Genomic DNA, 25,658 nt, shown 5'->3' on the forward strand with positions numbered 1-25,658 from the left:
ACTCTGTGGCAACACGATTAGCAACAGAAACGACACATTGTTGATATCCTGCAGGACCTTGGGAACACAACAGCAGCAGCCCGAGTGGGATGTCCTCCTGATGTCACACAGGGAGCGGTTCATTCAACCACCAACCACCATCCTTGCACCTGCCCGGGATTTATTTCTATCCTTCTAGAAGGAATGCACGGACCATCTCACTTACACGCTCAAGGAGCATCACCACTTACGGCAACTGAGATCAAGGCTTGATTAGTTATCAGATATTGCAGGGTCACCTCAGACGATGCAAGTGCATCTCCATCTTTTCTGCGTTTTAAAATCAGATACCATCCATTACATCCCACCTCATCTGACAGTCTATACTTGTGTCACCCTCACCAACATTTCACAGCCTTCCAGTAGGGGGCCCCATTTTCTTACAAAGCCTTCACTCATCTCCCATCCCTCCTCGCCCCACGGATCACACAGCACCATATCTACCTCGTCATCCTGACACCCCTGAGACCCGCCGTTCGCGATGTCATTGTAAAATTCAGTCGTGTTATACACGTCTTGGTACATGATCAGGTTATCTCGAAGCTTGGGAAAAGGCACCGAGTCGATCCAACTCTTGTGTGGAACGCTTTTCTGCAATGATGTCGGCCGCAGGGAGCTTCGGTCCATATTTAAGGGTATGAGAAAGACGCTCACGACCACGTCGGTCATATACACCCTCGACGAGTTATATTGATCCAGCGGTATCCAGGAACGGTCCGCCAAATCAGAGTCTGCAAGCGGGAAGGAGTCAGGAGAGACCGACGAAGACCAAGGGAACGACGCATTGTAGATGTTTGTTGGTGCCGCCTGAACTGGGGCTCTGCTGCTTGACGGGATGCAGGTGGCCGGAAATGGCATGAATTCGGCGATAGAGGATGGGTTGAAGTCGGAGAATGCGGTTGGACTAGTCATCGGGGCCGTTGGTGCAACGAAGAAATCGGACGCATCTGCCGGCAATGGATATTCTGCAGCCGTCTCCTCGCGTGGTACCCCTGTCTGGTCCTGGTCTTTTTGTTTTGCGGCTGCCTTACGCTTGCCTGCACAACATATCAAAAGCCTTGTGTCAGTCACTCAAAGCATATGGGTTGTCCTCGAGTTAGGACCACCACTCTGAAGACTTACGCCATGCCCGCTGATGAAGCCGATTCTGACGACGCCTACGCTCTGCCGGATCAGTTACTCCAGTCCAGTCATCTGTGATCTCAAGAGCCTGTCATCAATTCAGTGTTAGCCCAGGTAGCAATTTGGAGTCGGAAACATCAGCATCAACGCACTTCGGATAGTTCTTTTTTCCGGTCAAGTACCAAACAATGCATTCTTTGACTCGGACCTGTCATGATTTCGGGTTCGGTGTAAGTGACTAATACGCTGACGAGTTTGCTGGTAGGGCGAGGGACGCTCGATTCAAATAGGAAAAGAGAAGATGATTCCCTGACAGGCTATGCGTCTTGGGCAGCTTTAGAAGCATTCTGCATATATATCCACTTCTCCTCTGTTGACCTTGAACCCCTGATATTGAAGATGGAGAAAGCTTCTAGGACTACGCCTTGAGCTTTCAGTACCGCGGAAATGACATCTGATTGGACGCTTGGCCGCCAGCGGAAAAGGGTCACATTGGTTGGTCTCGTTCGCACCTAAGCAACCTCGCATTACCGCAGCACCCTTCACTAGCCTGCAGCCGGCTTATAATCCGAGCTGTGGACACTACCAAAGTCCGAGATGTTAGTCTCAAAATGGAGCATTTTGAGAATGGGTGACAAGGGCAGTAGTACTAAAAGGGCGTTGCTCCTGGGATCTGATGGGATGAGTAACGAGATACTTTGCCGACTTGTTCCCTTGTTTGGAAATCGAATTGCAAGTTTCTGATAATAGAACATCGAGAGGCATCACATCGAGCGCAGCCAGCATCAGCATCATCATACCACCACGCCCGCTACTACCCGGGAGCCACCCACTCGTCGCGACACCACAATGAGCGGCAGTACTGACCAAACCACAAACTCCTCTGGTTCATCTCGGCCATCACTCTCACAGCAGCAATGGGTATCCTCACCAGCTTCACCACTCGGCATCGTGTTTCTCTCCGCCTGCAATGAAGCCCCTACATCTCAAGAGACCTATCTGCAGAACCATCTGAGTAACTACGCCCGAAGCTTCTATTCGACGCCACCGGGGTCATCCAGCTCACCGGGTTCCTCCTCACAAGTGACATCCTCTTCCCGTCCGTAGGGCTATAGCACCAGCGGGTGTGGACAGATGACGGCATACTTGGCAGTACCTAATCGAATCTCATTTTCTTTCCGGTGCGTGGCAGAACCCAATCATGACTGCCAGAGATGTGACCACTCGATGCGGCCTACACTGCAGAGAAAGTCTATCTTTTGCTGCATGTCATCAATTGAGCCCTACGCTTTGTGTCTCTGCTGCGTTTTGAATCAAGTAGAAGTCAGCAGTAGTGATGTACTGGGACTAATTCATTCGCTTAGGCAAGGTTCTTTTTTGGGTCTTTATGGGGCGGTTTTTTGGCACTTGGTTATAGGTTTCAGGGTGGGAGTTACTCTCCAGTTGGAATTGTTTCTTTGATTTTGGGACAGGGCCTAATCCAAATTGGGGGAGGATGACTGAAGAGGGTCCAATGGTTTGGATATCACCATCACGAAACTCACCACAATCACACACATTTCTCGCCAAAACTCTTCGAATCTCGTGGCCGGATGGAGCAAGAATCATCACGGGAAGGATCAATTCCGGTGGGGTTGAGCGGCGGCAAAGGGAAGGGCGGAGTGTGTGTGTGTGTGTTGGAGGGGGGGAGGGGGGGGGGTTGGTAAATTCTAACTACTTCTAGAAGCAAAAGATGGGAGGGAGACTCTAGGACGCTTCTGCGGCGGAGACGGGTATTATCACCGTCACAGGTGGTCCGGTTCCTCCTGGAAAGTGCGGTGGTAGCAGACATGCATGGCCCGTTTCATTGGGTCGACGGGAGGATCAAGAGGCGTGTTTCTTATTCATGGGTGGTGTTTCTTGGGGTATTGGGTTAGTTAGGGGGGCGAAGTCCGAAGGCGGCGAGGTATACGGTCAGGACTTGATATCACTTGGGGGGATGGGGCAAGACTGGAAACAAGGAACAAGGCGGCGAGCCAACAGAAAGCCAACAACCAAGACATCAACAACAATATACACGAACTTTTTCAACGCGATTTAGAAACTCTCTACAGGACATGGGTGTTTGAAATGCAGATATGATTCATCCTTACATTTATCTGCCCGCGAGCTTACTCATCTCTACGGCGGTTGGCGTTGAATTGGCTGACGGCATCACACGAAGGTTGTATTGTAGCCTGGCCTTGGCTTTCTACAGCCCGATTTGGGGTATATCTTTCGAGCTGAGGCCGCAACGTTGCGGAGAAGGGGAGCAATGAATGGGTTGATCTCGATGCTTTTAGAAGCGAAGAGAAGAAGGTGTATGGAGGGAATACGCTGTTTTGGTAAACTCCGGTTGCTGTCAGGGAATACCGACTGATGATTTTGTGGTGATAGAATCAGAAAGGGTAACTCGTATTCTGGGGGTGAAGAGGATGTGCACTTGAATGTGTGTTATGGACCAAGTCTGCCTTATGAGTTCACGGGAATGCCGATTGTTTATACGTTCTGGGCAGCATGAGAAAGAGAAGGGGGATCGTCAACATGTCAAACTTGACCTGCAATACTCTGGATGTAAAGACTGGGGTGGCAAAGTAAGTTGACATGTCATCGTCCTCTAGATTGCGTGACAAAGGTTGGCCAAAACTCCCCCAGAGATAGTGTATAGCTTTTTCAAGATAGTTTATAGACCTTGAATAATAAGTGATAGCCATTCAAAGATAGTGGACATGCCTATCCGTGTCTTGAGGATGCATTCAACAATAAATAATAACGATTAAATGATAGTAAACAAGCCTATCTGTATCGTAAGGAGGCGTAAGTCGATCGCCCATCTAAGTACATCTGCTAACTTGCAGCACTGCTGATATTATCTGGGGCGTGCTCCTTCCCAGATACCAGTCCTCTTTATAATCCCTAGTCAGAGCCGCCCTCCTAGTTACCCCCATATCCACACTCGCGAGCCATACGCTCCTCGTACTGCCCATCCTCCTCCGCCATCCGTTCCAGCCGTTCCAGCCGTGCCAGCCGTTCAGCAGACTCGTCAACGTCCCTGGTGCTAGGCGAAGGGAAACTAGCCCGTGGCATTTGCTTCCCTTTTATCCCCTCCACCCGCTTCCTCACCACCTCGCCAATCCCACGTTGTGAGACTTCCGCAGGGAAAAGCCAAGGAGGCAGCGGCATAAAACCCTCCCCCTTCAAGTCAGAAAACGTATTCAACAACCATCCGGCAGCCAAATTCACATTCCCAAGCCACCTCTCGGGAACCCACCGCCGGAGTGCACCTTCCGGACCGAGGGCACCTGTCCCCCTATCAGGTCAGCACCGAATAATCGGCGACTCAGGCTTCAACCTCTCCGCAGGTAGGCCCATCATCGCCCTATCCCCACGGTGATTAGGATGAGCAAAAACATCCTGGTCCACCCATCTGCACACAAGCGCACAAGTAAACCCAAACACCTTGACATTCCCATCACTCAGAATCAACACCTTGCCCGGGCCAAGAACATTGATCCCAATCTCAACATTCCACCACATTTTATTACTCGCCTCCGACACCTTCCGTAGAATATCCAACCGAGTCTTCTCATCAGGAAGCATACCATGATCCACCGTCCCATCAATGGTACGAGCCCTCTCAATCTTCTCCTCCATCGTCTACGCCCCCTTGTAATGATCCATCAACACCATCCTCACCCACTTCGCCGTCCTCTCCGGGACGTGCGTCTCCACCTCAAAAGTAAAATTCCCATTAAACTGGGGGACAATAACCTTCAGACCCTTTCCTCCCCCCCACCCTCTTCCAAAAAAAAAAAAAAGACGAAAAACAATTGTACGCGTGCGTCTCGGTAGCGTAATCAAGCTCCGCCCTCGCCATGCAGTCCAGATACTCGTAGCACGCCTTCCCCTCCATCCGAAGATCACACCCTGGGTTGCCATGGGGTGGATAATCCACCCCGTCATATATCTTCGCGACGAACGTGTTGTTGGGTTTGTTGTTCATGTAGCAAATCACCACGTACAGCCCCCTTCGTTTTCCAAATCGTTAAAGTTGCGGGTGGCGATGTCTTGAGGGATGGTGATCTCGTAGATATCCCCAAAGTCGATAGGTTTTGTCTCCATGGGGGGGTTGTCAAGCGCAAAGTTGATACGGTCGGTGAGGGAGCTGCTTTTGGGGCCGGGGTGCTGCTGGTGGTTGTGGCCGACGTGAGGGTAACGACGGGGAGGTTCCCTATTGTATTGTGTACTCCATGGTCAGGGTGCTCGATGTTTGAAGAGGGTGAGGGCGCGGCCGGGGCGGTAGCGTCCATGTGGACCAAGGCGGTCGGGCGAGGTGGTGGTGATGGTGTTGTCTGTGCTCATGGTGACGGACGGGTTTGTCTTGTTGATAGATAGTGTGGGAAGATGTCAGGTATGGAAAAGATTGGCAGTTGAGAGAGGCAGCTAAGTGTGATGTGTCGGGTAAGAAGGAAAAATGTGGGCTGGGTGTGAGGAAGGGTGGCTTTATAGATTTGCTAAACTCTACAGAGAGCAAAAGACTTCAAAGCCACTATGGAAAGTCCAGCACATGAGAAAGTTCAACACAGAATCAAAGTCTAAGGAAGAGAGAAAACCTTCAGTGGTGGAATAGATAGCTTGGTTTGCCGCACTGTTGTCTTAAGCTTAGATGCTAGAATGTGTTAGAATTAGACTGATAAACCTACATGATTTTGCAAACACCTGTAACTTTATGGGCTTCGTTTCGTTTGCCATTTAGTATCCCAGTGTATAAATAAGCGGCGGACACTTCGGCAGGCCACCTAGTTCTTTACCTCTTCAATTAAACCAAGATAAATCATTATGAGGGCTTGGCACTAAAAACTAACGACTCTCTGAATGCCCAGAATATCGCTCTGGCCACACACTGAACCACCGTTTGGCCGATCGTATCGCTATGTGAAGAGTATCGCTATACTTCGTATGGCTGTGTATAGGTCTGACCGTAAAGCTCCAACCTCCCCTAATCTTCCATGAATGAAGATGATAAGCCCCCATTATGACTTACTCACCCTTCTCCTCCTCGGCCCTGCCTCCCCCTTTGCAGCATCACTATAATTCGTACTCGTACCAATGCCCGAGTCCTTCCAATCGCTCCCCTCCCCATCCTCCTCATCATCCCCAAGTTCACCAAAATCTGGCAATTTGGTCATTAAGAGGTCCAATCCCTCCTCGCCTTCCTCCTTCTTAATCTTCCCCTCCAGCCCCGACGAACTCTCATACCTCAACGGCGGTTCTCCCGTCCCAGTAGGAAATGTTCTTTCCGTATCCGACATCTCATCTTCCTCCTTAATCAGACTCTGTTCCAGCGTCGGTTCCTGCCTCGGTTCCCAGTCTTCAATCTGCTTTTGTTGATCGCTAGCACGAATACCCCCGAGAAGCAGAATCCCTAACACCAAACACCCCATCTCCACCGCCCAAAACAGCCCCGTGATTCCAAAAAACGACAGGATACGCCATTCATACATCACCCACCTCAATCCCCTCAACCTGGCCACAATTTCGACCCGGCACTCATATACCCCCAATCCCTGCCCAGCCTGCACCTCCACCACCATACTCCTTGGCATCTTCTCCCCCTGTCCCTGCCCCTTTCTCAACCAAGAGTCACCCCTCCCACTCCCAAAAGCCACCCCCTCCACCATCTTCACCTCCAACGTCGTCGCATCCGCCCGTTGCGTAAACAACACGTGATACGGCAAAAACAATATTCTCTTCGCCAACGAAACCAACGGATCAGTATAAGGAATAATTGCCGGCCTCGCACTTGTCAATAACACCGTCGAGGTCTTCATCAACGGCCCCAAACTGAGACTCGTCACCAAATCCGTCTGCCCAGTCGTCTTATCCATTAACACAACAGGATTATACAATCCCGCCCCCCCAGCAGGTGTGTGCTCCGTCAGGTCCGTATCCAGCAAGTGGATCAGCACCATGAAATTCCCCCTCTTTGTATTCTCCGGCGTCAGAGGCAGCGTCAACGAAACCGATATATCGTACGGTTGGTCAGGGAGGAGCTTCAGGCTTGTTAACGCGACCGGGTTTTGGCCGTATCTGCCATCAACAGTCAGCCGCAGACTTTTAAGAAAAACAGAGGCGGGAGAGCACACCCATAATGCAGATAAACCTCCTGCTCATGCACCTGTTTGGGCAGGTAAACATAGTAAGAGGCCACGTAGACCACCACAGCAACAAGATATAGTATGACCGCCGCGGTGAGTAGCAAAATCGACCATATCAAACTCCTCTGAACAGTCCTAGACGTCAACAGGTAAACAACCCCCTTCTTCGTCTCCCTCAACAACGCGCGGAGCCCGGTCGTGATCTGGCTCCATTGGTGGGATAGGAGGGCAAATTCGTCGTCTTCGCCGGCGGCAACAGTGTTGCGTTGGGCCTGGCCACATCAAAAGGTTAGCGATCCAGATAGAGAACTTATGAAACTCAAGGGAGGGTGATGCGTACCATCTTGTCACAATTACCTGGATCCAATGGCCTCGCGTGGATCAAAAAAAAAAAAACCTAGCGTATCTCCAGCTTGTGGTTTTTGTCGCTCTCTCTACCAAACGTGGTCCATTCTCCGGATGTAATATTAAGATGTGATGCTGAAATCGTCTGGAGGAATTCGCTGCCCTCTCTTTATTACCACATACCGTGTCCGTTCCGTGGTTCCTGCCCAACTGAGGTAACTTCACTCACACACGAAAAATGTCAGGCGCATTCTCATTGGCATGTGAAGTGCGAAATTGCAGCTGGCTGTTTGGGGGAAGAGCTAGGGACCAGGAGCTTTCACCCCCCCTCCCCCACCCACTTTTTGGCATCCCTGCAGCGCCTGATGTCATCCCAACTTAGCGCTTCACATGGGTCTTGGCATCCGATATCCGATATCCACTACTTGGGTCTTGCGAATAACTTCACGTCCTTGCGGTAACCTTTGGTGTGGCTGGATGAAGGCGTAACTGGAACATGGTCGTCTGAGTGTGTTTAAAGAACAGAAGCAGATGGCGTAAACGCCCATCTGTCAACAACTGATGACTCCGATGGTACGAACTACTACCGGCCTGGCAGCAGGAAAGATAAATATCTCTCCCGACGCACATGCAACTGGGTAGACCACGTTTATTTCCATCTCTGTCTTAAAACTAAACAACAACATAGCAATGGGGTAGTCGTAGTAGCAGTAACCGGAAAATGATCAAAGCAGAAGAAAACAAGCTGAAAAATAAAAAAAGTAAAAAAGAATCCATCGATCAAAATCAGAACAAGCTCGCTCGAGCAAAAATCCTCAATACAAACCCCATCGTTCCGTGTACACATTTCAGACATCCCAAATCGTCGCTATCCCCTCCTAAGTCCAACCCAAGCCCTTGGTATCCCCCATCATTATAAAACAAATCATGACAGATCCACCAACCCAACCCAACCCCAACCATACCGCCGTGAAGAAGTCGGAGGGATTCACCCCTTTCCCACATCTTCTTTTCCACCTCCATCCTATAACCTCCTACTATCCTCCTCTCGCCATCTTCTCCTTTCCCCATCATATCCCCTTTGCCCTGTTGCAACTCCCCTAACTCAGAGGCTGCAAATAGTTACTGGGTACCAACCCAACCTGCCCATTCCCACCCTGCACCGTCGCCTCCCACCACCCATCATCCTGATGCCTCAACACAGCCAAAACATCCCCCTTTGCAAACCCCAGCTCCTCCGGAATCGCCGCTTGGTACATATACAGTGCTCGAGCTACAACCAACGTTAGCCAACATCCCCCAAATGAACTTGTCACCGTTAAACTCACCAAAATGCATAATAGCCCTCCCATCCCTAGTATACGTCCCCGGATCCCCCACCTGCCTATCCCTCCCCCCAGCCCCCCCAGCAGCAACACTCTTGCTCCTCGCCCTGCTCGCCCCTCCATTCCCACCACTCCCCTCATACAAACTCATATTGCTCGCCACCACATTCCCACTGCTCCCCGCCCTGACGTTCCCGGCCGTATTGCTCCTCCCATGCCTCCCCCTCTGACTCCCCCCATACAAACTCCCCTCATCCCCACCACCACCCGTCGGGATCGACCCCGCCACCGAAAGCGCCATCGAATGATTCTGGTGTCCCGACATACTACTCGCCGGCCGCTGACTATACGGCGCCGGGCTCGCACTCCTCCCATCACCCATCACGCTCGGCGACCCCCTCCCGGGCTGCTCATACCGACCAGAATAACTCCCCCTTTGCTGCTGCGACGACACAGACCCCCGATGCTGCTGACTCTGATGCTGACTCCCCGTCGAACTCGAAAACATATTCGGACTCGCACTCCCATTCCCATACCCGACACTGGGACTAGCCCTCGACCCCGGCCTAGGACTAGCACTCCTCGTCGGCGCCGGACTCGCCGCCCTGACCGTATCATTCCCCCTCGTCCCGGGCCTCGACATACTCCTAGCGTAATCCCCCCACCACCCCCACCAGACCCCGGCCGTCCCCCATCAAACAAGCTCCTCGTCTGCGTTTGAAACTTCTCCGAAGCCGCCTTCATCGCCTTGGACGTAACCGCCGGCGGCGGCACCCCCAACCGCTGAACCTGAACCTGCTGATCATAACTTGGCGGCGGCGTCCCCCTCATGGCAGCAACAACAGCGCTGTTTCCGCTTGCACTCATCGCCCCCGACCTCCCTCCAGGAGCGGGCGTGGCAATACCATGATAGTGATCTGCCGACACCCTTCCCCCACCGCTACCATTCATCTTGTTACTCCCCGACGTCACCCCCTTCAGCTCCGCAAGCGCCATAGCAATTGGGTCGTCTTCTGGTGTAGCCGGCGAAGCTTGCTGTTTTTGACGAGCAGTGTCGTCAACCTGGAAGACGTTTCCTCCCACGTTGAGTGCGAGGCTAGCATTGGCAGCAATGGGATCGGGACTGACGCTTCGGTCGGGGGTGATGACCTGGTCGTTGCTCTTGTTAAAAGCCCCCGTGAGCTGGGGACGCTGGTTGTTGCTGGGGTGCCAGGTGTTTCTGCTGTTGGGGGCGACTTCCTTGGTGCTCTTTCTGCGGAAGGGACTGTTGTTTCCAAAGAACCCGCTCTTCTTCTTAAGGACCTTTTTGTCGGGGGACTCACTGCCTTGTTGGGGCTGTTGCTGTTGTTGGAGTTGTTGAGGTGGTTGCTGTTGCTGTTGTTGGACAGGGGGTTGGCGCTGTTGGGCTAGTGGCTGCTGCTGCTGCTGCTGCTGTTTGACGGGCGCCATGGCTTGCTGGGGCGGTTCTTGACTAGAGAAGGACGTCTCGCTGTGGGAGCCTCTGCTAGAGGGTCGGGCTGATGTGGCAGATGGCGCCGTGCTGAGGTCTGAAGCTGTGGGCCGGCAGAGCATGGTCATGCCATCCATTGGGTAGGGATCGTGAGGAACAGGCGCGAACTCGTTGGGGTCGTAGTCCATGTTGCTGGCTTGAGGAGACTGATAGCCTCTAGGCGCTGCCCTCCGTTGATCTTGTTTCAAGTCTTGCTGGGGAATAACCGGGACCGCAGCAGCAATCGCCTTCTGAGGTAACGCCGCCGCTTGGCCTCGTGCCGGCTCAGGATCACCATGAAGCTTCCGTGCCAATGCCGAGTTCGGATCGTGATGAGACTCAAAAGTCGAGGGTTGTGGCGACGAAGAGCGGAAAGCCGGGTTTATACTCCTCGAAAACTGCGCGACCGAATAATTATCATCGTCCGACACCTCCGACTGGGAATCCATATCCCCCCGGCAAAAGTTGATGTACTTTGGCGCATCCGGAATCTCCTGACCAGTCCCCTTCTCGGTGATGAATGTTATTATGTCCTTCTCCACCTCCATATGTTCCAGGGACAGCCTGATCTTTTCGCAGGAAGAGTCGTCACTAACGCAGACAGTCGACGCAATATTCGCAAACTGCCAGAGGCTGCTCTTGGTGAAATCCAAGCGCTCCTCCTCTAAATCCTGGAACTTGTCAGCCGCCGCCTTCCACTCCCTGTTCCACCTCGCCGTTGTCTCCTCCAGCGCCCTGACCGCAGCCTCGTACTCGGCGTTGGAGGCAGCCAAGCTGATCTGTGTCTTCTCTAACTTCGCCTTATTCTTTCTCTCCTCTTGGCCCATGACCATGTGCCCTTGCGCGAGGTAGCCCTTGATCTTGAGACACTCCTGTTCGTACTTGTCTCTCGTCTTGTTGACCATCTGCGTCTGCTGCACCTTGGTCTTGAGCAGCTTCTCCACCGTGTTCTGCACAATCTTTCGTCGCTCCTTCATCCCACCAGCAAACGCAGCCAGGGGTTCCTCGAGTTCGCTCTTCATTTGCTGCGCGATATGCTGATGCTGTTTGCCCATCGACTCGACTTCAGCCCGGACAATATCCAGCGACTGTCTCAAAGTTCCCGTCTCCTGCGAACCCAGGTTCTTGCGGCATAGCGAGAGTAGTTTTCGGGCGTAATCGTCTTCGATAGATGCGCGAGCTGTTTTTTTTTTCCTGACTGTCAGTCGATTCTCACCTGGCCTGAAAAGGAGAGAAACTCACCGCTGTAGAAGTTCTTGAGTTCATCGCATGTGAGCTTGGCGTTTGCCATGCGCTCGAGCAGGGGTCCGACACCGGCATCGTCTTTACCCCAGAAGTTGTTGGCGACTATTATTATCGGAAAAAGTCAGTCGTTGAATCCCCCTTCGGAAGCTGTCCAGCTCCATCAAACTTACAAGAAAGGGCGACGGCCGGCCCATCGTTGTAATCGGCCGTCATGGCGCCTGACGGAGAAGCGAAACTGAGATTGACCTAGTTTTTTCTCCTTTCTGCTTCAAGTGAAAATCCCCGGAAAACACTAGGAAATTTTGCTTTGCCGCCGCAGCGTCGCGGGCAATGTGCTCTTCAATCTGATATAGTGTTGTAAAAATCGATATGGAAAACCCGCGCGGAAAGTCGGCCAGCGAGACAAGACACACAAAAGGAAGATTGCCGCTGCGGTAAAAGGGCTGGTAAAGACAGTTTCAATATGCCGGGTGAGTTAAGAAGGGGGGGTGGGATCTGGAATGTATAATAGGTGTTGAAGAAAGGGAAAGAGAGCAACAGTTCTTGGTTTCCTGCTGCACAAGTGTTGACTTCCTTTGCCGCTGACGCCGGGTTGGATGGATTGGTCGCGAGGGGCAACCACACTGCACAAGCGCCGAGCCGCTCTGACTTGCATGATCAGCCCTCCCCCACCATTGAAGAAATGATGGTTAGCGGGGGACTTTTACTCACTTTCTTGGTTTTGTGGTGTTTTGGCGATGGTAAACCAATCTCAAGGCCTTTTGTCAAGATTGAGGATGGTTTCTCGAGAGGGAATTGTCGTGGGTCAGACAGAAAAGTGGGAAGACCCTCACAAGCTGATGATGTGTTAAGGAGGGGCTGGGAAAGCCTTGCTCGATTGCTCCCTATTCGTTGGTTGTCCTGCGCTAACAACGTGGTGCTCAGATCCGCCTTCTCTTTGGAAAGGGGCACATTATCCAAGGTCAGAATTGTGCTTCTTTAGGTATTGACGGGTCCTAAACGTCTATCGCTCGGGTTCCAGCTCAATCAACATCACTGGTAGTTGAGTCGCAGCAACCAAGTCGCTCGGCTTATGGGTGCTTGGGCGGATGGCAAAAGATCCCTCGCCTGCAAGCTCAAGATCTCTCGCCCCCAAGCCCACTATGTCGTCTCTTGCCGCAGTCGCCCAGGCCTTTAACAATCGGGTCAACGCACCCCCCAACAGCATCATCTTGGGCTTGCGGGCGAGGAATTTCGGGCTTGCGGGCGATTGTTAATCGTGATAGCTGCAGAATACGAAAAGAGGGAGGAGAACGACTGCATTTCTTTGTTTGCTTTTGGCTTTTCACAGTGCGCTCCTTCCTTTAAATACGACCTTGTTCGTTCCTTCCCCAAAGTGACCCTTCGTTCGTTCTTTCCCCCAAATCATCCTGGTCAAGGCCGTAAAAACACCGTACTCTCCCATTCAGCCTTGTTTACTACTTATATGAAGAAAGCTTAAGACTTAGTACAGTATGGCTTTGAAGGGCTCGGGATGACTTGTCCAGTTTAGTTTAAGAGATGTTTGGATTATAGAGAGAGGCGCTTTGGACATTGATTTGGGATGTGTATGGTTGATCAGATCATGAAATCTTCAGGATATGAGGTGGGGGCTCTGCCAAAACTCAATACAATTACACAGTATGGTCAAACCTCAAGTTGGGATTCTCTTTCCTGATCTCAAAATTCATGACTGATCCCCTCGTCTCAACTTTAAAAGATCCACCAACTTCACCGACCCCTTCCCACCCCAGCCATTTGGGCCACTATCCACCTCTGGACGAATGGCGCAGTACCAAGCCCACGTCCTCCTATCGAGTTCTGCCACATCAAGATGATCCGCCCAGCTATCAAAAAGCAATCTCAACGCCCCAAGCAACAACCCCAAATTCTCCTCCCTCTCCGCCTCCAGTACTTTGGCCGTTTTATGCACCGCTTTTTTCTTTGAAGGGCTCATCGCTGTTTCGTCGGCTGGCGGTGGTGATGGCTTCCCAAAACTCCTCAGCAGATACGATCTGGCCGCCTCGGGCCGGTGAATATGCATCCCCACCACATGGGTTAGCGGCTGCAGCTGCTTGCCTGACCCGTAACCTCCAACTGTGGTCCCAGGCTGGGCTTTTCTCATGGCCTCAAGATCCAGGCCCCAAAGAGCCTCGCCTCCGAGTGAAATACTTCCTCCCGTCTTTCGCATTCGTTCACCGAGCGCAGACGTAACCGCAGTTCTCATCAACCTCCACCTGTCCGGCCCTAACATCGTCCCTCCGAACCAACGGGTGAGAACGACGAGTGTATCGACCGCCCCAGCCTCCCGCATAACCTTCAGCATGAGATCCCCACACCCAGTCTCCCCATCATCAAACGACTCCTCCCTCATGGTCCTCTGAGTGAGCCAATTCGCATTCTCTGGCGGCTTCAGCCGGAAAGCCCAGGCATTATGCGTTGCACTCCTCAACTCAGGGTGATTATGCATCAAGCTCTCCATCAAGTACTTCCTCTGCGACGGTGACGTTAAATGAATGGCCCTCGCCACAAACTTGGAGTCCTTCATAATAATCGGCGGGCTCGTAGACCAAGTAGCCGTAGGTGTAGGCGCCGGGTCCAGCGTCGAGGCTGTCGTTGCACTCGTTGCCTGTGACCCTCCCGCTCCATCCTTTTTTTCGTCGCCGGACCTTTCCTCACCTTTCCACTCATACCCACTCCTTTTGAGAACCGCAACCTCCCTACCCATTACCTTCACCCTCGGCTGACCTTCCCCATACCCCTCTTGATCCGCACTGGGGCCTTTGTCCAGTCCCAAACTCACAGCCTTGGACCGAGAGTTGGCGCTCACCACCGCCTGACCGAGGCTGAGTCTACTCGATAACGGCTGCTCAGGCATGGTATATCTAAGCATCTCCACCGCAAAGGCAAGTACGAGTGGCGCCCGGTTAGTTTCGATGACCGTCTCCTTTATAGTATCCTCGTCTGTGCATATTGGCAGCTCCAGGGAAGCCTCCAATTCCTGGGGGTTCATTTCAACAGGGCCAGTCATGAAAACGTCGCTTTTGGCGCGTTTGGATACCGGTGATGTGGATGATATTGATGATCCACGCTTGAGAACACCGCCGCCAGAGGGTGGTGATGAAGACTGTGTGGCATTTCTCTTGATGACGGCTTTGCAGGCGTTTTGGAGAGCGCGTGCGACCTTGTCGTCTTTGAGAGCTTCCTGAACGGTGGGGAGGGACGCCTCGGATATTTGTTTGATGCTGTTTTGACTTGTTAGTTGATATTGAATCGGTATAGATGTCGATAAAGTCGTATATTCCCAGTGGAATATGAGGTCGAGGCTCAAAATCAAGCCGATAGCTCACCTCCTGAGATCAACTGCCTGGAGGGCTTTGATTGATGTCATAGCTTGGAGCATGGGTATTTTTCTTGTGACGGTCATGAGCCGTATGAGGTCTTGGAGATCCTGTTGGGTAGCCATCTTTGCAATGTGACTGACTGCTTGGAAAACGATGAGGCCGGTAGACGTCTTCGTGAGAAATGTCGTAAAGACGAAGTGATGGTTGCGTGTGAGTGCCAGGAGAAGGGGCGAATCAGGATACCCCTGGCTAGCTTTGTGTGGGGACTCTAGGCACCTGTGGAGCCGTGTGCGGGAAGGTGGGGGGGTGGCATCGTTGACAAAGACTGCAACAAGATAGCAAGGCCTTGAAAGACAACAACAGGCCTTCAAACATAATTAAAAGGCCTTTAGGGATAGTTGATAGGGCCTGAACACGTATCAAAAGGCGTTGAAAATATATTAAAAAGGCCTTCTAACCATATTAATAGGCCTTCGAAGATATTAACAGGCATTTCAATAGAGTTGAGAGGCCTTGAAAGACAGTCAGGAGGCATGCTAACCATCTTCTAAGGTCTGTTGATTATCTTTCAAGGCATTAATGATTGTGTCCATGACCTGACAAGGTGGGCCTTCACCGCGGTGAGCGTTGATTATGTAATTTCCACATTTGACACTCAACAAGAGTCTGATTGGCTGGAAAGCTCTGGCTCACTCAAGCTTCACAAGTGACCATCAAGGGTGAGTGAGAGCTCACACCACACCCACCCAGGCCACCACCGGATCCCGTACCCGGACTTATATGAGACCTGGGCAACACTCATCACCCCTCTCTCACACCACAACCATGGCCTCTCGACTAAGGCTGTCCTCAAGGACACCCTTCTCATTACACCCTCACCTCTATTCACCTTCCAACCTGCCCAGCTACTCCCGCCAATTAAGCCTCTCTTCAGCCCTCCAATACGCCAAACGAAAACCATACCCATCCTCACCACCCTCGCCACCCCAAAGCCCCATCCGCTCCAAAAAGTCCCCCCTTCCCCCACCGAACAACTTCGTCCCCCCAAAACCAAAACTCTCCCTCTACCGCGACGACACCCCCACCTCAAAACCCCCCCTCACCCTAGAAGAAAACATCCAACGCCACCGCAAAATACCCCTCTACGGCGCCCTCGCAGTCGCCTTCCTCGCCTCCTTGTACATCTCGGCAGTAGTAACAAACACCTTCAAAAAACCCCCCGTCTCCGACCTCACCCCCCTCGGCCCATCCCTCCCCCAACCCCACCCCTCCTGCTGCCCCCCAACTGGCCTACCCCCCTCATTAACCCCCGTCTCCGCCCTCGAATTCGACACCTCACTCAACACCTCCGAAAGTCTCTCCCGTATCACCGCCAACAGAACCTACCTCGCCAGCCGCGCCAAAGGCCACGTCTTGGAAGTAGCTTGTGGCACGGGGAGAAATCTGCCGTATTACAGCTGGGAGTATGTAGTTCACCCGTTCGAGGAATACTCCCCCGAGGAGCAGCTCGCCAAGGCGAAGAGTAGGATGGCGAAGATATTGGATATTAAAAGGGGGAGTTCGTGGGGGTATGGGACAAAGTCCAAGGTTACGGCTGGTGAGAGGAGGGTGGGGGGGATGGAGGGTGAGGTTTTGTCATATACGGCGGTGGATGTCTCGCCTGAGATGTTGTCTGTTGCACGCAATCGACTAAGGGAGTCGGTGCCGGGGTTGAGGCAGGTGATGGCTAAGAAGAGGGTTGAGCCCTACCCAAAACTGACGAACCCTGAGGAGGTCGTGCCGGTGGTTGCTGCGCTGGATGGGAGGGTTCAGTTACTGCTTGGGGATGCAGAGGCGGGACTGCCAAGGGGGAGGGAGAGGTATGATACGGTTATTCAGAGTTTCGGGCTTTGTTCGGTGAAGGATCCACAGGGGTTGCTGGTGAAGATGGCGGGGAGGGTGGTGCCCGGGACGGGGAGGATTTTGTTGCTGGAGCATGGGAGGGGTTGGTTTGGGTGGATTAATGGACTGCTAGACAAGTACGCGCCGGGGCATTTTCAGAAGTTTGGGTGTTGGTGGAATAGGGATATTGAGGGGTTGGTGAAGGGGGCGAGTGAGGAGCTGGGGGGGAGGTTGGAGGTGGTGAGGATGGATAGGCCTTGGTATCATGCGGGTACGACGGTGGTGTTGGAGTTGAGGGTAAAGGAGGAGGGGGAGGGGAAGTGATGTGTAGGATTGGGAGTGATCAGCAAATGTGTACGATCTGAATAATAAAAGGCAGATATGTGTGATGGAGTACTCTCGTGTATTTGTATCACTGGCAAATAGACAAACGATCCAAAGTTTTCTGAGCTAGACAAAATCAAAAAACCGGATAAAATCCCCTATATATCACCATCTCATTCCAACCAAAGTTATCCACCAAAACCACCCGCAAACCCGTACCATCCACCAAACAGCAGCCCAAGATCCCCCATCTCAGCGACGCTTTTCCACCATCCGAGCTACCAAGCAACTGTCGTCGTGAAAGGGGATCAGGCATCTCTGACCCCCACATGACACACTCTCTAGGTCCACGCCTCCGCCTCACCTTGGTTGCTGCGCCGCACCACCCTTTCAAGTTTGGCCTCCATGCCATGGACGAAGCACACATCATCAAGAATCCTCCCAGGATGTGCATGGTTATTCCTGTTACTACGTCCCGGACAGTGAATCTGCCATAGTTGTAAAAGCCCTCAACTCGTAGTCTAGGGCAGTGCTGGTTGGAGAGCGAACGTGCTAGTTATCTTTCGTTGCATCACGGTAGGATCCTCGGAGAATAGAGTCCAATTGAGGTGGGTGAGTTGGTCCCGTTGTAGCTAGTTGCGTCCATCTGGATCCGGAGGCCACAGAACACTCACAAACAGCTCCTGTTCGATCAGCGTTCGCAGGCGCGCGGGAGTTTTGTCCCCGCTGGCGCTGTCAAGTATGGATTTCTCAGACGGGACATAGTTTTCGAGTCATCAAACAAGCCGTTTGTAATCTGCAAAGGTGGTGGGTTGGTTATGCTTTAGTTGTTAATGATCCAAACAATTCTGGTCAACATGCTTGTGGGCAATATCATTGACGTGCCCAGTCATCAACTCCGACTCTAAAGATGCCCGTCTAATTTCAAAATGCAACCAAACTTGTTTGTTCAAGTCTTGCTTGGGTGCTCCATACCCTGTTATAGAGTTGGAAAAGAAAGCAGAGTACAGTTGATGGGCCTCATGTTAAAGAGACCTATAACAAAATGGACAGCAAGAATAAGGCCCGTCGGAGATTGGAAGGGGACTCTCCAACGATAGGTAGCAGTACTGCTTCCGACCAAAGGACGTCATTGAGAGAACGATAAAGTGATAGGAGACTATATTGTATTTCTAACGCCCTCATTCCCTTGGCACCAACGGCCTCTAGCCAAGCCGGACATCTAGGTCTCACTTCTTCTCCTTTCTATCATCATCACTCCAATGAATAGAAAGGATCCGTGCACTCCCGTCCTCTGTCGTCTATAGCCAGTAGGTGGTATCTAGCAACTGCCTCCGAAAACGACTCCATCACCATCGTCCTGCTCGGAGGGCTGAATAATAATACAAAATAACGGAGAGAGCTGAGTTCGGGATCAAGAGCTTCTTCTATCTCCCTTTCCTGCTCCGTAACAAAACCCTCCTTTTTTGATCCCATCGCCCCCTTTTGTGGTACCAGATTGAGCAGAAAGAGTAGAGTCGAAACTGCATAAGCACACGTCAAAAAGCCAACAATAAACGCCGGATATAAAGAAACCGATCGCAAAGCCAACCCCAACTAAAAGCCAAGATAATAAAAATCCCCTGTAACGCCATATGCAACCCACATCAGCTAAGTAGTCATAAAACGCCATGCCATGCAATATCGCCATGATGGTACCGTTCCAAACGACATAGCTTCGTCTATGGGGAGACCTGGCCCATTTTTGCCGTCCGTTCCCGACCAACCGCCCAAGAGAGACAAAACAAGAAAGAAATAATGAAAAGGTAAAAAACGTAAAAGCATCGCGGACAAGTCGTAATAGGCCACATGTGACCCAAAGGAAATGCTGCCGGCAATCACCCGGATACAGCCAATACTGCCAACCCCCAGATCGTACACAACGTCATGCATGCTCCCATCCTGTCATACGTACACCAAACCGGAGCCTTGCGCGTCTTCGCGCTCAGTAATCGCTCAATAGCCCATCAAGCTCGTCAAGCTCAATATTTTCAGGGCTCCGGTCCCACTCCAGCATGCTGTCCCATTTATTCCAGCTTTCGGTCTCGAGGTCTTTCCTGCTGACGGGGAAGTACATTGTAGACCGGATCGCGGGACTTGAAACAAACGACAGATTGGTCGCATTGTTATTGCTGGTTGTGTTGTTCCCGCCAAAGAGCGATCCCTCTTCTTTTTCAAGATCCAAGACGGGCAATGGCTCGACAATGGTAGGCGGGTTGGCCCTGAGCAGATCGCCATTGAGTTTCCTCTTTTGCAGGCCAGTAGCCGTCTGAGTGAACTCCTTCTCGTCCTTTTCGAGAGGAGGCGAGGCCGCACGACGGCTGCTGCTGCGGCCATTGCCGTGGTGGGCAATGAAGCGAGAGGTTGGGGGCAGGCAGAAGCCGGGAAGCGAATAAGAGCCGATAGGCGTGCTCGGCATTTCGTCATCCATATCATCAAACTCTGGGCTTGAGAGATCCACCTCCGGGCTGGGCGACAGCTCGCGGCGCCGAATGGCGTCGGAGTCGGCGTCCTCAGAGTTGGAAGCTCCACTGGACAGAGAGGGAGAGATGATGGTGCGACTGTGCGCAAGGTGGCTCAAAGTGGCCGCTTGCGCCGGGTCCGGGAGCGGCTGGTGCGGGCAGGTGGTGAGGTAAAAGTATGTGCGCCTTGGGTGGACAGACTCGAGCTCCTTGGCCAGCGGGCAAGGCGACTGAGCTGACCAGCCGCTGCGCTTCAAGTAGGTGGCTAACCTTGATGAAATGATGGCGCACGGGTTGGCGGACCTGAGAGGAAAATGGTGAGCAAGAGTGACTCTGAGGTGGGGGAGACCGAAACTCTAAACGGCTCAGAGAAAGAGAGAGGGGGGAAACATACTGTTGAACGATCTTGAGCTGCTGCATGAGGACAGCAGCGAGCTCCTTCACCAAGTGTGGTCTGTTGCCCGTGTTTTGGAGCTGAACGATGACAGCCTCGACGATCTCATCGTTGATGGCGTCCATGTCGATTGATTTCGAGTCCTCCTCGTCCATCTCGATGGACTGTTGGGCAGCAGGAGGGGATGGCGGGGGAGTGTCTTCGAACTTGACTGTCTGGCTATCGCGCCTCTTGGGCAGCGGCTCTGAGGTGTGCGCATCATCGTCATCCTGAGTGTGCGCGCGTTTTAGCCTCCTGGAGGGGGCTTCCTTTGTATTTGATGAAGCCATACTTGACTGAGTAGAAGAGTTGTTGTTGTTGGAGGAAGAAGAAGCTCGGCTGGCAGCAGCGGCGGCGCGGGCAGCGTGAGTTACGGGAACGTGGATTCCCAACGAGTGCAACGACAACGACTTGCGACGAGTGTTGTATGGACGCTCCGAACGCTCGGGGCGCATGATTGTGGTTGGGGCCATCGGGGGCAACAGCGAGACTTTAAAAAAGATAACGAGAGGGTTTGAAGTGGGTAGGTAGTAGATACTAGGCTATCTCCAGACCAAACCTTCTTTTTCTTTTTCTTTTCTTTTTTTGTTGCAACCGCGCTTCACACTTTGTTACCTGTAGGAAGCACGAAATACCCGTTCCGTCACTTGTTGGAACAAGACAAGAGCAAGGGAAGACAAGACAACAAAATGGGCGGGCGGAGAGAGGCGGAGGGTTCGGAAGGTGGTGGAGGTGGTGGATGTGGTGGATGAACCCTTCATTGAAAACGGCAGAAAAAAAAAGTTGGTGGGACTCCCCGGCTCTGTTTGGATGATGGAAGGGGCAACGGCAGTCGATGCGACCCCAGCGAGTGGCAGCCAAGTCCCCAGACGACCGCTGCGACAGGGGGGCCACAGCAGGATACGGCAGGGATGGTATCACAATCCGTCTAAAAAGGCGGTATGGGCTAGGGAATCGGCGCTAGAGGTGGGGTAAAAAAAAGAAGAAGCTCCCCGACGTGCGCAAAAACCTGCAGTCGCATGCACTTTCTTGCCTGCAATGCTGCGCTCGACTGCGCTCTTCCTCATCATCCAGCTGCGCGGGCCCACATAATTTTTCTGACTGTCACGAATCCTGTGTTCCCTCGCGATGTCAGAGCTCACCACCACCAACTCTGGTCGACTGGGTTTGTTGGTTATCGCGGGGAAATCGCATGGCCTCCGAGGGGCAGTCACGCCGAAAATGGACACCCGCCAATAAGATGAGGCAGTTAACCAGGAAAGGCAGTTCTGATCGCCCCCCGTCGAAACAAAAAAGGACCCTGTTCTCGCTCATCCGAGGCACGGCGAACGATGGCAGGCAGAATTGCTCCGTCATCAGAGCATCAGTGGACATATTGCATACATAGCCTGTTGTTGGCGTTGATCTGTGACATCAAGACCCCGCCATCAACAAAGAGCACCGGCAGAACCATCACGACAGACCAAACAACAAGCAGCCTCGACCAAAATCTCGCGAGAGTCTCACGTGCTGTCGTGTGTTTCGCGTCCGGGACCCGGGTGGACAGATGAATGATTGATAATGATAAGACTTTTTCGGGGTCCAACAACTGACGAAAAGGCCGCATCGGAGTGGATGGCAGGTGGATTTTGTCCTTGTCAGTGTTCCCTTCGCCCCTGATGCAATATCCCAGACTTTCTCCACAAAACGAATGTCCCAGAAGCCGACTAGACCGGGCTCGCTCACTCTGGTTGTCGTGACCACGCGAAGCGCAAACAATTCCATCCCATCACCGAGCCTCTTCAACGGCGCTCCATTATTCTGCCGCGACGATTTGTCCGCAGCACAGCACCGGTTCCAACGCCGTACTCGGTCACACCAGCAGGCAACAAGCACCACCAGCCTTCCCCGGATGACTCTTTTTTTAATTTATATATATATATATGTATTTTTGATAAACTTGGTGGCATATACTGCGCCAGCCGCGCCAAAGTTTTTGGTAACCAACCCTCTTCCCCCAGTCAACCGTTCGTTTGCCTGGTTGCCACGGACCACAGTTTATTAACAGCTTCCCCCCCACTTTTACACACACCCAGACCCCCACCTTCGCCATGGCGCTTCTTGCGGTAAGTGGGTCCGGCTAGAGAACGGCGAGAAAATTAGATCTGGCCAATCACGGCATGTCTATTGGACTGGATTTCCTCTTTGGCCGCGGGGCACCAATCATACCCCGCTCAGATTTTCAACGCACCGACCACCGCCGATGTCGTTACGTGAGACCCGACCACCACCCTTACGTCCATCATGAGACATTTCCCACTGCCGTCCCAGATGTTCGACCCTGATTCAGAAAGAGGAGAGACCCCGAGATCCCTAAACTCCAAGTCAGAGTCTCGACCAGTTGATCAATTAATCAATGTGAATATGTCTGTTGCCGATAGACAAGATTGAGCAATCAGATGCAACAGATGCAAGTCTGACCCAGAGCGTCCCAGCTGTAACCCACCTTCAAGGATACCCACATCAAACACTGTCTCTCGCTCATCTCTTGAGCCCAATTAGCCCATTCCAATCCCCTACACGAACGATCTCATAAATTGATCACTTTAGCTGAGAGAGAAAAGAGATGGCTGGCAGTAGTGTGCCGCTCACTCACTTACACCTACGAACGGAGAGCATGGCAACCCCAACTTTTTCTTTTTTTTTACCCAGCCAGTCACAGCAGCAAACTACACGCGACACTGCACCCCGAATTCTTCTTCTCAGCCCGTCCCGGCTTCGGGGAACCAATCAACCCGACCAAATATTGGTTAGGAATTTACATTACACCGAACTCGAAACAAATTTGGGGTTTTCTCGGAAACTCACCGCCTTTGGGAACTGGACCTTTTTCCCCTCCCCCTCATCCATCTTTTTTTTTTTGGGTTTCCCCTCACCATCCATCCCGCTTCCACACATCGATCAAGTTTCACACCACCTTCGCTCACCGCCTTACAAGACGATTGGGCTAGTTGGTGCATGACAACAATCCGGTCTTTTTTTCCTTGTTTAAGCGCTAATGCTAGGGTTAAGTATCTTTAGCTAAATAAGGGTCGGTTAAAGTAGTATGCGCATGTGGGTAGTCGTGGCAGTATGAACTCCAACGGTCTGGATTCATGTGATCGGGGAGAGGACAGCGAGGAAGTAAACAAAACAGGACAAGATATTTGAGTCGCTTGTAGCGGCAGAGATAATATCATGATAGTTTGCAAGCGATGGTTCATTTTGGCAAGTGTTGGAGAGGGAAAGCCGGAGGCTCATGTGTGGTCTTGGCTTTGCTGCATCTTGTCCCCAGCCAACGGCTCACACGGCACTTGACTTATACATTCAAGTAAGGTTGTCTATGCAAGTCTTCACAACTTACACTTCAGAAGCGCCTGTGTGTCAGACTTGTGGTCGAGATAACACCAGACATCCCGCGTAGGGCCACAACCTTGGAACATCAGTTCTCATGTCTGAGTCTGAAGCCTCGCTCTGGAAGTTATTAGCACGCTTGAAGCACAAAATGCCAGGCAAAAGCCCCCCAAAGGGAAACCCATGATGACAGGAAAACATTTGGGAGATGTGACACCCAAGTACTCATGAGAATTAGGTGACGCCAGCGTCGTTCTGACTTACAGCCATTGAACTGTCATGTTGAGGTTGTCATGAAATCTGGGTTCCAGGTTTATACGTCTTCTTTTCTGAACTGGGCTGACTGAACAAATCCCGTCTGCCTGCACGTGCCGGGAAAGACTCAAAGTTTCTTCTGGATGGCTTCTACATTAAGTTTGGTTCACGACTCGGATGTGGAAATTTGGGCTTGCAGAGTCTGTAAACTTTGAAAGAACAACTTTGTAAACAGTCACTTCCTTTATATAAACCTCGATCTTGCCATTCTCTCTCTATCGAATCGTCTCCTGCTCCACATCCAACAAGGGAACCGATATCTGATCAAGTGTTTCGACCCTACACGCACACACAATAAATAGGGCGCGACTAACACAGCATCCTCCGACATCAATCCATCGCCATAGTTCAATCGCAACTGCGAACCTTGGTTCGCATGAGCGTTACGCTGCGGGAACCAGATTCAAGCTCCACAAACATCGCGCCCCTGAGCCGTTTTGCTCGATTACAGGGGACTACTCCCCAGGCGCGAAATATGTCGAGGCTCTGGCCGCCCAGACGATGACGAATTTACTTTCAAGGGCCGTGTCAACTTTGTCCTTCACAACCCCCCGTTGGTAACCGAACCCCCCCCCAGACTCCTGGTGAGGCCGTCATGACCATCACCGGCGACCTGAGCACCCGCGACTTCAAAAATGTCGAGCGTAAAGGAGGCCCCCGTGTAGTCACATGCTACTCGGATGACGACCCAACAATCAAGCGCATGGCCAAAATATTCGACGCTTTGGATCACCCTTTGATGGGTGATCCAAACTGTGACCTCCGCCCCCGGGAAACATGCATCAAGTGTACGGGTTGCACAGCGCGCGCAGATCTGGACTACGCGATGGAACCAGCTGTTTATGAGGGTTATTCTGCGCCTGGGAACAAGAAATTCAAGCACATCGTTCCGACGTACCATGGCAGTTGGACGTTTGCCCTGCCGACGCATCAGGCTGTCAAGCCTCGGTGGGTGAGGATGGTGCTGATGGAGCATTGTGAAGGGGAAGTGATGGATAAAATCATGGGCAAACAAGTCATACCCAAGGACGACGACGACGACGACGACGACTACAGCGAACCAAACACCCTCCTCGACTACGGTCAAACTCCCCCCGAAGCAGACCGTCTCTCCATCATGAAACAAATCATCGAAACCGAAATCAGGATGATGTGGAACGTCGAAATTAGCATTACACCTTGCAAATCGAGGCTCAATACGGCGAATATCTTTGTCTGCAACGACGGATCCGTCAAGTTCATCACTTTTAGAGAGGCAAAGGTGTACCGCTATCTTGACGAGACGGAGGATCACCCAAACCAGATCTATGATGGGCGGTGGGACTCAGGCGTGCCAGCGGCGGAGATGAGGCCGATGAGGTCTCCGAATGAGAGATACTGGTCTAAATGCTTCCTCGATCCTTTCGGTCGTTGGCTCCCAGAGGCCTGGGAAAAGAACGAGGAGTTGGCAAACGAGTGGTTTATTGACAAGTTCGGCTCGGAGAAGGAGTTAGAAAAGTATGAGCCGATCAAAGACGAGTGGTTCTGGGAGAGAAAGCCTATAAGGGACAAGGCGAAAAGGTGCGCAAGTGGTTGGAAGATCATGATCCGGACGAGAGGCCCTCCAAGAGAGCTCGGCATGTATAATTCAACAGGACTATTACTACTAGTTGGACGTCTTGCAACATCTTTCAAGGCCTTTATACCTTATGTCAAATCTTCCCCCAGGTGAACTTCAATCATCCCCCGT

At 52.1% G+C, this 25,658-nt stretch overlaps 9 protein-coding genes across 9 annotated transcripts; 2 read left to right on the top strand and 7 right to left on the bottom strand.

The window, feature by feature from the left end:
• Positions 1-360: 360 nt before the first annotated feature.
• Positions 361-951, bottom strand: QC761_408458 (uncharacterized protein; the record flags this gene model as incomplete). The annotated part of the gene is made up of 1 exon (XM_062879121.1): positions 361-951. The coding sequence occupies one exon, from the start codon at positions 949-951 to the stop codon at positions 361-363; it is 591 nt and encodes a 196-aa protein (XP_062732381.1).
• A 3,162-nt stretch (positions 952-4,113) lies between these two features.
• Positions 4,114-4,833, bottom strand: QC761_0067500 (uncharacterized protein; the record flags this gene model as incomplete). The annotated part of the gene is given in 2 exon segments (XM_062872659.1): positions 4,114-4,489; positions 4,505-4,833. The coding sequence occupies 2 exon segments, from the start codon at positions 4,831-4,833 to the stop codon at positions 4,114-4,116; spliced, it is 705 nt and encodes a 234-aa protein (XP_062732382.1).
• A 3-nt stretch (positions 4,834-4,836) lies between these two features.
• Positions 4,837-5,301, bottom strand: QC761_0067510 (uncharacterized protein; the record flags this gene model as incomplete). The annotated part of the gene is made up of 3 exons (XM_062872660.1): positions 4,837-4,976; positions 5,008-5,106; positions 5,202-5,301. 3 exons carry the CDS (start codon positions 5,299-5,301, stop codon positions 4,837-4,839), a joined length of 339 nt encoding a protein of 112 aa, XP_062732383.1.
• Positions 5,302-5,909: 608 nt separating this feature from the next.
• On the bottom strand, positions 5,910-7,964 carry QC761_408450 (uncharacterized protein). Its single transcript, XM_062879120.1, has 3 exons — positions 7,678-7,964; positions 7,326-7,609; positions 5,910-7,269 (listed from the first exon to the last, which is right to left on the bottom strand). Exons 1-3 carry the CDS (start codon positions 7,678-7,680, stop codon positions 6,213-6,215), a joined length of 1,344 nt encoding a protein of 447 aa, XP_062732384.1. The 5' UTR covers positions 7,681-7,964; the 3' UTR covers positions 5,910-6,212.
• Positions 7,965-8,160: 196 nt separating this feature from the next.
• On the bottom strand, positions 8,161-12,949 carry HOF1 (formin-binding protein). Its single transcript, XM_062879119.1, has 5 exons — positions 12,871-12,949; positions 12,453-12,848; positions 11,739-12,385; positions 9,011-11,676; positions 8,161-8,955 (listed from the first exon to the last, which is right to left on the bottom strand). Exons 4-5 carry the CDS (start codon positions 9,648-9,650, stop codon positions 8,783-8,785), a joined length of 813 nt encoding a protein of 270 aa, XP_062732385.1. The 5' UTR covers positions 9,651-11,676; positions 11,739-12,385; positions 12,453-12,848; positions 12,871-12,949; the 3' UTR covers positions 8,161-8,782.
• Positions 12,950-13,418: 469 nt separating this feature from the next.
• Positions 13,419-15,504, bottom strand: QC761_408430 (uncharacterized protein). Its single transcript, XM_062879118.1, has 2 exons — positions 15,110-15,504; positions 13,419-15,004 (listed from the first exon to the last, which is right to left on the bottom strand). The coding sequence occupies exons 1-2, from the start codon at positions 15,223-15,225 to the stop codon at positions 13,447-13,449; spliced, it is 1,674 nt and encodes a 557-aa protein (XP_062732386.1). The 5' UTR covers positions 15,226-15,504; the 3' UTR covers positions 13,419-13,446.
• Positions 15,505-15,928: 424 nt separating this feature from the next.
• On the top strand, positions 15,929-17,308 carry QC761_408420 (uncharacterized protein; the record flags this gene model as incomplete). The annotated part of the gene is made up of 1 exon (XM_062879117.1): positions 15,929-17,308. One exon carries the CDS (start codon positions 15,929-15,931, stop codon positions 17,306-17,308), a length of 1,380 nt encoding a protein of 459 aa, XP_062732387.1.
• Positions 17,309-18,464: 1,156 nt separating this feature from the next.
• Positions 18,465-22,207, bottom strand: QC761_408410 (uncharacterized protein). The gene is made up of 2 exons (XM_062879116.1): positions 20,204-22,207; positions 18,465-20,112 (listed from the first exon to the last, which is right to left on the bottom strand). Exons 1-2 carry the CDS (start codon positions 20,713-20,715, stop codon positions 19,293-19,295), a joined length of 1,332 nt encoding a protein of 443 aa, XP_062732388.1. The 5' UTR covers positions 20,716-22,207; the 3' UTR covers positions 18,465-19,292.
• A 2,317-nt stretch (positions 22,208-24,524) lies between these two features.
• Positions 24,525-25,640, top strand: QC761_408400 (uncharacterized protein; the record flags this gene model as incomplete). Its single annotated transcript, XM_062879115.1, has 1 exon — positions 24,525-25,640. One exon carries the CDS (start codon positions 24,525-24,527, stop codon positions 25,638-25,640), a length of 1,116 nt encoding a protein of 371 aa, XP_062732389.1.
• Between the last annotated feature and the right edge of the window lie 18 nt (positions 25,641-25,658).

Source organism: Podospora bellae-mahoneyi, chromosome 4 (assembly GCF_035222275.1).
Source record: "Podospora bellae-mahoneyi strain CBS 112042 chromosome 4, whole genome shotgun sequence".
NCBI classification, from domain to species: domain Eukaryota; kingdom Fungi; phylum Ascomycota; class Sordariomycetes; order Sordariales; family Podosporaceae; genus Podospora; species Podospora bellae-mahoneyi.